This window comes from Leptonychotes weddellii, chromosome 1 (assembly GCF_054177405.1).
Source record: "Leptonychotes weddellii isolate Sample4059 chromosome 1, ASM5417740v2, whole genome shotgun sequence".
NCBI lineage: Eukaryota > Metazoa > Chordata > Mammalia > Carnivora > Phocidae > Leptonychotes > Leptonychotes weddellii.
The window spans coordinates 179580482-179593564 of NC_138369.1; the positions used below are offsets into that span (position 1 = coordinate 179580482).

Below are 13083 nucleotides of genomic sequence, written 5' to 3' on the forward strand. Positions count from 1 at the left end.
CCCCATTATCTATAAGGGGTCATGACGGCTTGAATTCTGTAAATATATGTAACTCTCTTCAGATGGGCAGTGACCAAAAACTAATTCTTGTGTATAAACGTTGGTAACATACTCTTCATCTTCCCAGTCCATTAACCCTGAATTTATAGAAATTTAGTGAACAATCCCTCCTTTATATTAGTATTTATAAGCCTTGGGGTAACTTAAGAAGGTTCTACCAGGATAATAGGGACTTTCATCTTTGGTCAAATGTTAAAGCAGCTTCAGGGCGAATAGGAGTATGTAAAATTAAAAACTTTGAGATCTATCTAAAAGCTTTATTTTACAAATAAGGAAACTGAGGGTCAGGAGATGGAAGGACCTCATGGACTCTGCACCTCATGGCAAGAAACTTGTGACCGCTTGGCATTTGCCCACCCACCCAGTGACTAGTCTGGTCCTGGGTGTATCAAACTTGTCACCAATGGCACACTGGGCCAGACAATGCTTTGTACTTGGGGTATAACAGATGTCCTGTGCTTCTGTGACCTCTAGTCTCTAGATGCTAGTTGTACCTCTTCCTCTTGGTCATGACAACAACAACAACAAAACGCCTCTAGACTTTGCCACCTGTCCCCCCAGGGGGTAAAATCATCCCCTGCCCGGAACAGCTGGTCTATCCTAAGCCATCTTACTGTCATAATCAACTATTCTCTTTTATGTTTTCTGGGAAAATACCTTAAGACATGAAATGCATCATATTGAATATTAGAACTCTGCCTGATTTCCATGAGAAACCACAGTCTTTCCAAGAAAAGGGACTTCACGGCTTACTTCACACATTCAGATACAATAAGAACACAATCTGATGCAGGGTGGCCAAACCCAACTAATCTTTAACCTAAGAGAAGCTCAAAAAGGGACAAAACACAGATTGACAGTTTTGATTCATGTTTAATGAAAAAGAAGTTACATGAGTAGAAATGGACATAAAACAAAGAGATCAGTTTGGGGAAATAAGGTGATAGGTGGAACAAGGGAAAAATCATTTTATTCCTGAATTTATTCATATATTCGTATTCGTTATTACTGATCCAAAATATCTCCTGAAACCCAAAACAAAGTCAGAGTTATAGCTTTACTGATGTTTTCATGGGAACTCACGAAAGTCATATCCAAACAATCCTTTTCCATGCCCCCCCATGCCCCCAGAACACACACAAGCAAAGGCAGAGATGTTTACTGGTTGGTAACGTGGCGTAAAAGAAATGCAGCCTTATCAGCTTTTTATTACAAAGCAAGTTAGCACTGGTAGATGTGCTTTTGGCACAAACATGCTTTCTGCTAATATTTTCATGAGAAAGCTTTTATGATGCGCAACCATTTATTCTTAGTACAATCAATCATTGAGGGATTAAACCTAACTCTGGTGAATATAAATAGGTGTGCAGACGTTGCTGACTTCAGGTTCGAGCACAGTTGAAATAGTCAAGACGTGAAATTTAAAAATACACAGCTATGAAACTGCAGCGAGCATCTTACTGGTTTGTTTCATGGCTCAATTCTGTTCAGGATTCTTAGCCGAGTCAGTCAATATTCTATTTTTTTGTTTGTTTGTTTTCGTTTTCTACCCTGATGTACAGGATGATCACATCTTCCTAAAGAAGAAAAAAAAATCTTTGGAAATGAATTATTGATCTCTGAAAACATAACAGGTTTGCTTTGATCATCTTATTTCAAATAAAATATCCCTTCTCTCAAACTCGATCTGGCAAGCGTTAAATTCATTATAGACGTTTGCCACGTGGGTAATAAAAAGGAACAATGAAACTTTACACACTATCCCTTTAAAATAAAAATCTTTTGGCCAGCACACAGCCGTCACCAACCTTCTACGCTCACATTGACTCGTTCAAAGTTAGGACGAGCCCTGTCTCTTCTGATACTGAATTCTAAGTTTTTCCAGCTGCTCGACACATTGGGACTGAGCCAACTTCAACGTCCGGTTCTCCTCCATCAGCTCCTCGAATTCCCGGGCCAGCTGAGCAGCATCCACCTTCTCCCTTTCTGCCTGATCCAGCTTGGCGATGAGCTCCTTTCTGAAAATTCAGGGGGCAGTTGAGGAAAAGAGCACAAAATTTAATGCAAGCAAATTAAAGGAGGCAGTAACAGCATAATGGAAGCAGAATGTTTCCTTCTGCTTTTCTGAACTTCACCATTTCTACTGGCTTCCAATGCCTTACTTTTAGCTTTTCCTGCTTCGCGAGTTTTAGCCACTTTATTATTTTTTTAATTTTATTTTATTATGTTAGTCACCATACATTACATCATTAGTTTTTGATGTAGTGTTCCACGATTCATTGTTTGTGTATAACACCCGGTGTTCCATTCAATACGTGCCCTCTTTAATAACCATCACCAGGCTAACTCATCCCCCACCCCCCTCCCCTCTAGAACCCTCAGTTTGTTTCTCAGAGTCCATAGTCTCTCATGGTTCATCTCCCCCTCCGATTTCCCCCCTTCATTTTTTCCTTCCTGCTATCTTCTTTTTTTTTTTTTGATATATAATGTATTATTTGTTTCAGAGGCACAGGTCTGTGATTCATCAGTCTTACACGATTCACAGCACTCACCATGACACATACCCTCCCCAACGTCTATCACCCAGCCACCCCATCCCTCTCACTCCCCACCACTCCAGCAACCCTTCTAGCACCCCTACCAGACACATCCAAAATACTAAATATAGACCAAAAAAACTCAATAAGTCCTTCGACAGTCAAAAAAAAAGTGATTTTTTTTTTAAAGAGTACAACAAATTGTAAAAGTTATAATTAGTTTAGGGGGGAAAAAAAACAGTAAGTCAGTTTATAATTTAAGATGGGATCTATTGTCCTATGGGTAGAACTATAGTTTGTCCTTTACATTGTCTTTGTCTTCCAAATTCAATTACTGTCTTCCTTTGTTTTCTACTTCAGGGCTTAACAAAACTTTATTAGGCTTCTTTGAACTAAAGAATCCAACTCCTTCCTGCAAATATTATTTCCCATGTCCTTCCCTACTGCTTATGTATATCTTGCAGCCCTATTTAACAAAACAATATATCTACATTTCATACTGACCGACTCTAGAATTTAGGAGGTAGGCTAAGGTTATTGGAGGGAACTTGTAGTGATAAGGTCTTAAACAAATTCAGTTCTCAGTAATTACATGTAAATAATTCATTGATATAAATACACATAATAAGGAGCTGAAGATTCCCAGTCCACGTTTAGATTTACTAAACATGACAACCCAAAACAGATCCGCTCCCCTTATGTGAGTCAGTTAATCCTAAACTAGATCTAACCAAATTCTTTGCCTATAAGCGTGTGTCAGACTTCTTTCTCTGTAGGCAAAAGCATAAGAAACTTGGAAGACCACTTTAACCAAGTGATCAACCTTGACATCACCAGTAAGGAGATAAATAGATATGGCCGGCACCAAGGACACATCCTTTTTCTGGTATTCCTTGCCAAAAATGCATACACTAGACAACCTCAAATTGAGGGAAATTCTACAAAATTGCTAGCCTGTACTCTTCAAATTGCTAGCTTGAACCATTCCATATTTAAGGAAACTAAAGAAAAATGACAACTAAGTGCAATGTGCAATTCCAGACTGGAAAAAAATTGCTGTGAAGGACATTGTTCAGAAATTGATGTAATTTAAATGTGGATTGTGAAATAATAGTCCTGCATCAATGCTAAAATTCTTTTCTTTTTTGACGTAGTGTTCCATGATTCATTGTTTGCATATAACACCCAGTGCTCCATGCAGTACATGTAAAATTCTTAATTTGTAATTATTGTACTGTGGTTAAATAAGAGAATGTGCTTGTTCTTAGAATACTGAAGTATTTAGAGCAATGGGACATGACTACATAGATAGATGATAGATAGATAGATAGATAGATAGATAGATAGATAGATAGATGATAGAGAGACAGATAGGAGGGAGAGAGAGAGAGAACCTCAATAGTGTGCAGTGTTGATGGAGGGAGAATAAAGCACAACTGGGGAAGCTCTGAATAATTAGTGAATCCAGCAAAGGATATACGATTTTTGCAACTCTTCTGTAAGTTTGAAACTATCAAAATAAAAAATTACCCCAGGAAAAGGACAAAACACAAATCAGAACTGAAGTTCTAGTATATTCTTCCTTCACCCAATGGACTGCCTTGTGCACCTACTTTGAGGACCACTGAGCAAAACCAAGCATTGGAAAGAAAATGCCCAAAGGGGACAAAGGGGAGATAAGTTGGAATACTGCTATACATATACACGAGGTTCCTTTGGGCTCTTATTGATCTTTGAATTTTCCATGGTATTTAGAATTTAAAGGCTCTCAATAAATATTTGCTGAATGAATAATTAAAGAGTAAGATACCTCAGAGACAAATCACATGTATTTTTAAAGATGAGGAAATGGAAATGCAAAGTGCTTAACTTAATTGAAAAAGTCACCCAACTAATAAGAAAGAGCCAGAAATCAAGCCTATCTTTCTGATTAAATGTTTATGGCTCTTTGCCTCTAAGCATAGTTTAAGCAGTAAAGGTCAATAATTAGGTATTAGTAAAGTTCCTTATATAACTTTCCTAAAGAAATTGATAAGTAAAACTTAAAATTCAAATGAACTGTGTCACACAAATAATTCATATGGAAATAGAGCTTTGCTTTCAAATCATGGTCTGGAAATTGGCAGTACTAGGTATAACAATAGCTATTGTCCTGGTTCCATATCTGACCTCTCTTAAAACTCCTCAGGACATCTGTTATTAGTTTTGACTGGTAAGAAAAGATAAATCACAAAATCACAGATTTTACAGCTAAAAGGAATGATCATGATGGTCTAGTGCAGTTTTCTTGTGTTGGAGAAAGTCAATAATAATTTCTTCCTTCCTGGAATGAAGAGGACTCAAATGATAGATTTCTAAATTAGTTTGATGTACCTGATAAGCAATTATACACATATTCAATGAATACTGTCAAAATGTGTGTTGTCTTCTGTCCAAGACCTATTTATATAGATGTGTTTATGTTCATCCATTAGCAATTCATAATTATACCTGGCACATCAAGCTATGGAGACAATTTTATAAATAGATGATCTGAGGATCAAATCAATATCTATAACTGGCTAAAATGCGGTCCTGCCTTTGAATCTGTGTTTATTATTTCTAGCATTCCCTTCAGTGTAATGTGATAAGGGGGTAGAAGACCATTATTACAGGAATCCTATTTCTGAAATCAAGAACCTATAATATAGTTTCCAACATGATGTATTTCACCAGTGAAAAGGCCGCGACCTTGGGTCCATCATAGATCATCTGCCATCCCCATCCTAAGCCATATGCCTGGAAAAGTTTTTATTTGCTACAACAAATGGGGGAAGGGAAAGTGCAAGTGAAGAGAACTTTGAAACTTTGTGGAAACTAATTCCAAAATTAAGGAGATTCCTTATGTTGCAGGAGGTTGGGACATGAATTCATCATTAGAACAAGTATTTCTGTTTCTGGAAAGACCACTACCATTATTCTTGGGACTTTCAAAGTTGACTAAGGCTTTTATTTGGAAAAGACAAAATCCTAGATGTTTTGGCCATAATGAACTAAAGGGTTTTGGATAATAATGTGATAAAATACAATCTCCATCATGGGGAGAAGTTTATTCTAAATAGTGATTTAGACTGTACTATCAGTGGTTCTTAAAAGATGTGTGTTCTAATACAAGCATTGATACACAGGAGAGAAGAAGCAGATGCCTAAAGATGGCACAAAAAGGATGTGAAAGTCTACCTTCATGTCATGTGGCTAGGGAAACAATCCGTGGTATTGAAATGGAATTGCAAAGCACAGTCTAGACTATGGTAATTGAAGCCCTATAAATGAATAATGCATGAGGAATAAATGTATTACATCATTTGGGAGCCAAAGGGCAACACTGCTTGCAGGAAGAAGTGAGATTTGCGCTAGAGTTTCTCTTGGCACAGTTAATCATTTGGGCCAGACATCTCTGCCATTGGAGGCTACCCTATTCACTGGCATCATAGAAGGTTTAGCAGCACCGTTGGCCTCCATTCACTAAATACCAGTAGCATCTTCCCCCACCGCCGATCATTACAACCAAAAATGTCTCCAGACATTGCCAATATCCGGGGGTTGAGGACTGAGGAATTGGCCCCGTTAAGAACCACTACTCCAAAGGAAATGGAGACTTCACTATTGATCACTCCACAAAAAGTTAATCCTGGAATAGGAATAGATGAAAGGCAAAATGTTTCCTCACTCTGCTCCCCCAAAGACTGGAGCCTCTTTTCTTAGCCAGGGAGACCTACTTAAAGGCACTCTCATTGAGAAGTGGTAAATATTCTGTCCCTTTTAATATGGTTCAAGGCAGAGATTAGATGGAGAGATACTGAGGAATGAGATTCCAGTTAGAAGTCTGAACAGCAGTTAAGTAGGTGGCATAAAAGGCCTAAATCATTATGACGGAGGCATGAACAGAAAGTGCAATCTCAAAGCCTGAAGAAGTTTGGAACATTGGGATTTCACACAAAGCTAAATCCTAAAATGAAAAAATGTCCTCAGCTATACCTCTGGAGCAAAGTAAAGAGCCAAGACAGTTCTTTGGTTCTATTCATCCACTCAAGTATTTCTTGAAATCCTAGTGCAAAGTAGGCACTTTCCTCGATGCCCGCTAGTGAAGTTGGTCTCAGGACGCATATCTCCACTGTTGGAAAATGAACGCGAGTCCTATACCCTACACAGAGGCATCTTACCCACATCAGGATGCCTTAGGGAAGAGGATAGGTCCCTTCCACCATATTACTGTTCACACTGCAAACACTTAGGGAGAAATACTCCATTTACTATTGCTTTACGACAATAAATTTCCTGATTTCTGGGGGCTGTGTAAATTTTTTTAAAGAATTTTTTAAATGATTGGAATAGAAAAATGAGGTTTGGTTTTCAATGTTTTCTGGCTGTGATACCATTTTTCAAGGAAAATCTCACCCTGAAGTGAAGCAAATAAAACCGACCAAATAGGACTTTCTCTGGTTGGTCTTTGGACAGTCCCCTGCCTGACACCTCCTCCATCCCCAATCTTTGAAAGATTCCCCAGAACACAGCTTTAAAATCTCTGCCATCAGGAATGTCCTAAAGAAATAAATGTTTCTGATTAAACATCTATTGTTATTGGAAAATTCAGAACAAATTAAATGCCATGACTGAAAACAAATCATAACAGGGCTATTTTTAGACTATGCTGTTACAAATTCCATATGCTCCCTTTCCCCCATCCTGATATGTTCCCCTCAATGAGATGTTGCTCCTTCCATCATCGTTTTATGTATTTTTAAAAGATCTGAAGATAAGGGCGCCTGGGTGGCTCAGTCAGTTAAGCGTCGGACTCTTGGTTTCAGCTCAGGTCATGATCTCAGTGTCCTAGGATCGAGCCCCGTGTCAAGATCCCCACTGAGCACGGAATCTGCTTGTTTCCTTCTCCCTCTGCACCAGCCCCTCTCCATTGAAGTGCTGTCTCTCTCTCTGAAATAAGTAAATAAATCTTTTTAAAAAAAAAAAGATCTGAAGATATAGATCTGATATTTTTGTGTTATTCCCATATGAAAATCCTTTTCTAATGTTTTGCCTGGACCCACAAAAATTATATAACATTTTTTTCAATTCTGTAATCAAAAGAGAAATAACCCAAATGAAAAAAATGGGCAAAGGCTATGATGGACATTTCTCCAAGACATAAAAAATGCCAAAAAGCACATGAAAAGATGCTCAACAATGCTCAGCTGTCAGGGAAGCATCAATCAAAACCACAATGATACATCATTTTGCACCCATTAGCATGGCTATAACCAAAAAGACAAAATAAGAGTCGGCAAAGATATGGAGAAATCAGAACCTTCATACATTTCTGGTGGGACTATAAAATGGGGCAGCCACTTTAGAAACAGTCTGACAGTTCCTCCAAAGTTTACCCATTGAGTTATCACATGACACAGCCATTCTACTCTTAGGTACGTACCCAGTTGAACTGAAAACACACCTCCACATAAAAACTTGTACTCGAATGTTCATAATAGCCCAAAGGGCAAGCAACCCAAATGTCCATCAACTGATGGATGGATAAATAAAATACAGACTCTCCATACAATGGAATATTACTCAGCCATGAAAAGGAATGAAGCCCTGATCCACACTACAAGGTGGATGAACCTTGAAAACATCGTGCCAAGTGAAAGAAACCAGTCACAAAAGACCATATAGTGTATGATTCCACTTATATGACATATTCAGAAGAGGCAAATCCATAGAGAGAAGGTAGATGAGTGGGGGCCACTGGCTGATGGGGGAGGAGTACAAGGTTTATTTCCTGGGTGATGAAAATGCTCTAAAACTGTGATGATGGCAGTGCAACTCTGTGAACATACCGAAAACCAGAGTAATTTTTTTAATTATGTAACGTTTTTCATCCTGACGTTTCTAAGAGTTTATCTCTGTTTCTGACATTCTAAGTCAATCTTTTAAACACCATTGCATCTGGTACAATGTTTCACATATACGGAAGACAAATGGTTTCTCCTTTGAACAAGATAAAATACCCTATCTGGAGCAAAGCAACCTTTACTAATTGTAAATCTGATTGTAGATCTAATTGTAGCTTAATCATATACTTTAACTTGCTGTCAAAATACTGGTGATAAATTTCAGAAGTAATAAAATGTCTACCTCTCACTTTTTCCCATTAGATCCACAAAAAAACTATGTTATATTTTAAAAGTTTACAACATTTATTGAGAAAAGCATGTACACATTTCATTTTATTATATATGCAATTCTATAAAAATATCGGTTCACATTAAAAAGGCCTAAAAAGAGGCAGAAATAATAGTAGGATGGATGATGCCAGAATTCTTGGTAAGTTTTCAAAGCCTTCAATAAAATTGTCATTTTTTTCAATTGAGAAGAAAAAAAAAATCCAATAAAAGTAAGAACAAGCATTTCATAGATCAAATAAGCCAGAAGTGATTCTTTAAATTAAATTCACTGCATGCTGAATTTATAGTCCTAGAAAATGTTTGACTCTCTTTATCTATCTAATAGACATGATTTAAAATAATAGTTATAATCAACTCTTCTCTCTCCTCTGCAGTCTCCCAAACTTGATCCAGGGTGACCCCCTCTGGAGATGAGAGAGAAGTTCAGCTTCACCTGTGCCCACATGGTTCCACTAAAGAAAAACTCTTTTTTAAAATACCCGAGTTAGCATCTCTCTTTGTGTCTAGCTCACGCTAGCCAATCACCAGAGACAACATAATCACCCACACTTTATGAAATGATGGGAAAGAAATTCTTATCCAAATCATCAAAACACAGAGAGCTAATGACTTGGGTCAGATCCATTTGACCTAATTTATCTTGCTTGAACACAAAGAATGTCCCCCAGGAAAATACCTGTTACATAATGAATTTTTGCTTCGGTAAAGTGTTAATAAAAACAATGATCACCAATAACCCCTGGAGGACCAGTCTCATTTATTGATAAATATAAGCTATATCATACTTCCCATTTTAACAATTTATCTTAGCAATTCCTTATTGCTGATATCGACACAGTATTTTAAATATGGACCATACAAATTACAAATGACACATCTGGGGCGCCTGGGTGGCTCAGTTGGTTAAGCGACTGCCTTTGGCTCAGGTCATGATCCTGGAGTCCCGGGATCGAGTCCCACATTGGGCTCCCTGCTCAGCAGGGAGTCTGCTTCTCCCTCTGACCCTCCTCCCTCTCCTGCTCTCTGTCTCTCATTCTCTCTCTCTCAAATAAATAAATAAAATCTTTAAAAAAAAAAAAACAAAAACAAAAAAACAAATGACACATCTGTTACAGTGTTTGTATACACAGAGGGTATTACCGTGTCTTATAATCAGTCACTCAAAATCACCCTCACTCATGTTTGACCCTATGTACCTGTCCCTCTGCTTGGTGACTGGGACACCAAGAGATGTTAAAAGGTAACCATGTTTGTTGGGAACTCTGCACAGTCAGAAAGTCAGGATGTAAAATTAAATAGATAACTATTGATAACACCAGCCCACAAATATGCCAGAAGAATCATTCCAGGGGCTCCTGGGTGGCTCAGTCAGTTACGCTGTTGACTCGATTTTGGCTCAGGTCATGATCTCAGGGTCATGAGATCCAGCCCCACCTCAGGCTCTGTGCTCAGTGCAGAGTCTTCCAGAGATCCTCTCTCTCTCCTTCTCCCTCTGCCCCTCCCCCTGAACACTTGCCCATGCCTGCTCTCTCTCTCTCTCAAATAAATAAATATTAAATCTTTAAAAAAAAGAATCATTCCAGTGTATTTTCTTTCACCCAGGAAGAGAGATGAACCCCGTGGACTGGTTGGGCAGGGATACTGGCTAAGCTCTCCTTGAGGGTAGCATTTGGGCATGCAAAGAGGAAGGAACCAGTCCTCCAGACCTAGAGCTTGGTGAATGAGCAAGGGCACAGAGGCAGGAAGAGTGAATAGACCGATGTAGCTGAAGACGAAGGATGAGGCAGAACATTCTACAGGGGTGCTGAGGCCATCATGAGCTAGAGCTTGCAATCCAGGCCAAGAACTTGGTGTCCTTTTCCAACAATGTGAAAACATAGGCAGGGAAACCAATTATAATATTACATTGACCAGGATTTGAAGCAGCAAGTCTTGATCTCAAAGAGCAGAAGCAGGAATGGAGAAAAAGGAATTGAGAGACTTTATAAAAAAGAAAGGAAAAGAGATAACAAAAGAATTTGGCCTTTGCCGTGCATCTAGCTAATTATTTAAGAAGAAAGTGGGGGGAGAGGAGGGAGATAACATAGTTTCAAGAAAAGTCCAAAGTTCGAACAGGCTTAAGGGAAAAAATAAGATTAGTTATGTAGAAACAGCAGGAATATGTTTTCAATAAAAGACCACATGAGTCACTATTACATCATTATCCTATTTTTTAATGAAACACCCAAAAATATAAACTTACAAAACATACAATTTAGCGGGTGAGCTTTGCATTGCCAAAAAAAAAAAAGGCCACCTATGGGTTAATTGAAATAAACGAAGTCTTCCAATACTTTCAATGTGAAGAGTTTACAAATAAATACATAATTACCTGTTATATCTGTCTCAACAGCACAGTTCACACACATACACACCCACACACGCACACGAGGAGATACATTTATAGGCAACTGATTATACAAGTCCTCCTTTAACTTCCCCATGGGTATTATTAATAAGCTTCTTCAGCTCCTTTAAGGTTTTTTTTAGGACTCAGATTGCGTGCAAATGTGCAATCTGAGCATTCCAACCAATTTATGAGAACTTTCAGACCAAAAAGAAAGTCTCAGATAAATGAGGGGAAGATGTGTTTTTCTGATCTCCTCATAAACATTTTTTCATCCCCTTTAGCCATAAGTCCAGGTATGATTTTATGTTTGAAGCATAACACAGCAAGGAAGTAAGAAAAGGTTTGTTAATCGAGGTCTTACAGTAAGTGCAGTCTGACCCTATAACCATACTGCTCCCCACCATGTTATTCTGTCCCACCATCATCCTGGGGGGACAAGGGGCAGGGAGGGCAGTCTTCAAAGAGTCCCAAGAATTTTATAAATTACTCAAAACATATTTCATTTGCTTTGATTTTGAAAACTAAGTAATACATACCATGTATCACTTCAGGAAGAGGAAGTGGGAAAAAAACAGAAAGTTAAAGAATCAAAACATGTTTTGATTATGTGTCACGCACTCAACAAAAACTGATTCAGCCTCTACATCCCATGTACTGTGCTCGGCTTCAGAAATACGATGGTGAGCGACACCTGACTCTCCCCTCCTTCAGGGATTAAAAGCACTTAGTAGTTACCATGTAGTAGGAGATGCAAATATTAATCAAAAGATCTCACTAATAAATACATAAGTATGGACTAAACAATGCTAGGGTAGAAAGGTGTCTGAGGCTTTGAAAGTATGAAAGATATGGGGGATCACTGGGGTAGACACTGGTAGAACTGAGTGCAATTAAAAAGGAGAATTCTGCAAGAAAAAGCTAAGTGTGAGTAAAATTAGAATGATTTAATTAATAGAACTCTATAATTCCCTACAGCAAAACTGGAGTGGTAATGGAAGCTATCAAGATTTAAAAAACCTCCCTGGGCTATTGGACTAAAAAATGCAGTTAGTCTACCAATGCATTTACATTATTCCAAAGATCTGTCCCACTGGCTTCTTGACTTGACTTGATGCAGAAACTCCACCGTTAAGCATTAATCAAAATTCACTCCAAGCCAAAGTTCTCTGGGGCTTTTGGGCACATCCATAGGAAACATAGTGTGACTCTGGCATTCTGGCATTTTTAATTTCCTGAACTAAAAATGCTTATTTAAAAATTAAGTTTCTGGTAGGAAGTCCTCCTGCTATTCTCAGTACTCCATAAAGTAAAGCATTTTGTCTTCAGCAGCTCGATTCGGGTCTTTTCTATAATCAAACATGATATCCACAGAAGTGGCCTAGTAACCTCTGAACCACAGAATGTCACTTGCCCCCATCCCTCCCTCTCACCCTAACGCTCAGCCCATTCCTTCCCTGCCTCCCCCGGTCCGTGACCAGTAGGCAGTACTCGGAGGCCAGAGGGTTCAAAGGGACAGTACTTACTTCCTTTCCTCAAGCAGAGCGATTTCCTTTCTGACCTCATTGTATTCTTCTGCTATTTGGCAGTGTTGTTTGAACACCTGCATGGATTCCACGGAGTCATGACAAGGCGCCAGAGGCTTCACAAACAAGAAGAAGAAGAAATCAGTCCACTTATTTGCATCGGAATACATTATCAACGATTTCGCTCTACTGATGTCCTTTAGAGGGAGATTTTTGGCATGAGAATAGCATCGTCGGTCAACACTGGACAGAGTTTGGCTGATTCTACTTGACTGAAAAGAGGGAGGGGGGCTGACCTTTCCCCACATTCATCTTCCAGTATCATTCATGGGCATTCTCAGGCCCGAGCCAGAACC

At 38.7% G+C, this 13083-nt stretch overlaps 1 protein-coding gene across 6 annotated transcripts in view; it reads right to left on the reverse strand.

Annotated features, from left to right (window-relative positions):
• Positions 1-913: 913 nt before the first annotated feature.
• Positions 914-13083, reverse strand: part of MAP3K7CL (MAP3K7 C-terminal like) — a 64736-nt gene continuing 52566 nt past the window's right edge. For 5 of the 6 annotated variants that reach the window (XM_081799200.1, XM_081799180.1, XM_081799156.1 and 2 more), the window contains 2 exons: positions 12728-12843; positions 914-2078 (listed from right to left, as the gene is read on the reverse strand). In XM_081799200.1, coding sequence (XP_081655326.1) covers positions 1898-2078; positions 12728-12843 — 297 coding nt within the window. In that variant the 3' untranslated portion in view covers positions 914-1897. The remainder of the gene's footprint in view (positions 2079-12727; positions 12844-13083) is intronic. The other variant, XM_081799171.1, reaches the window with a different exon arrangement.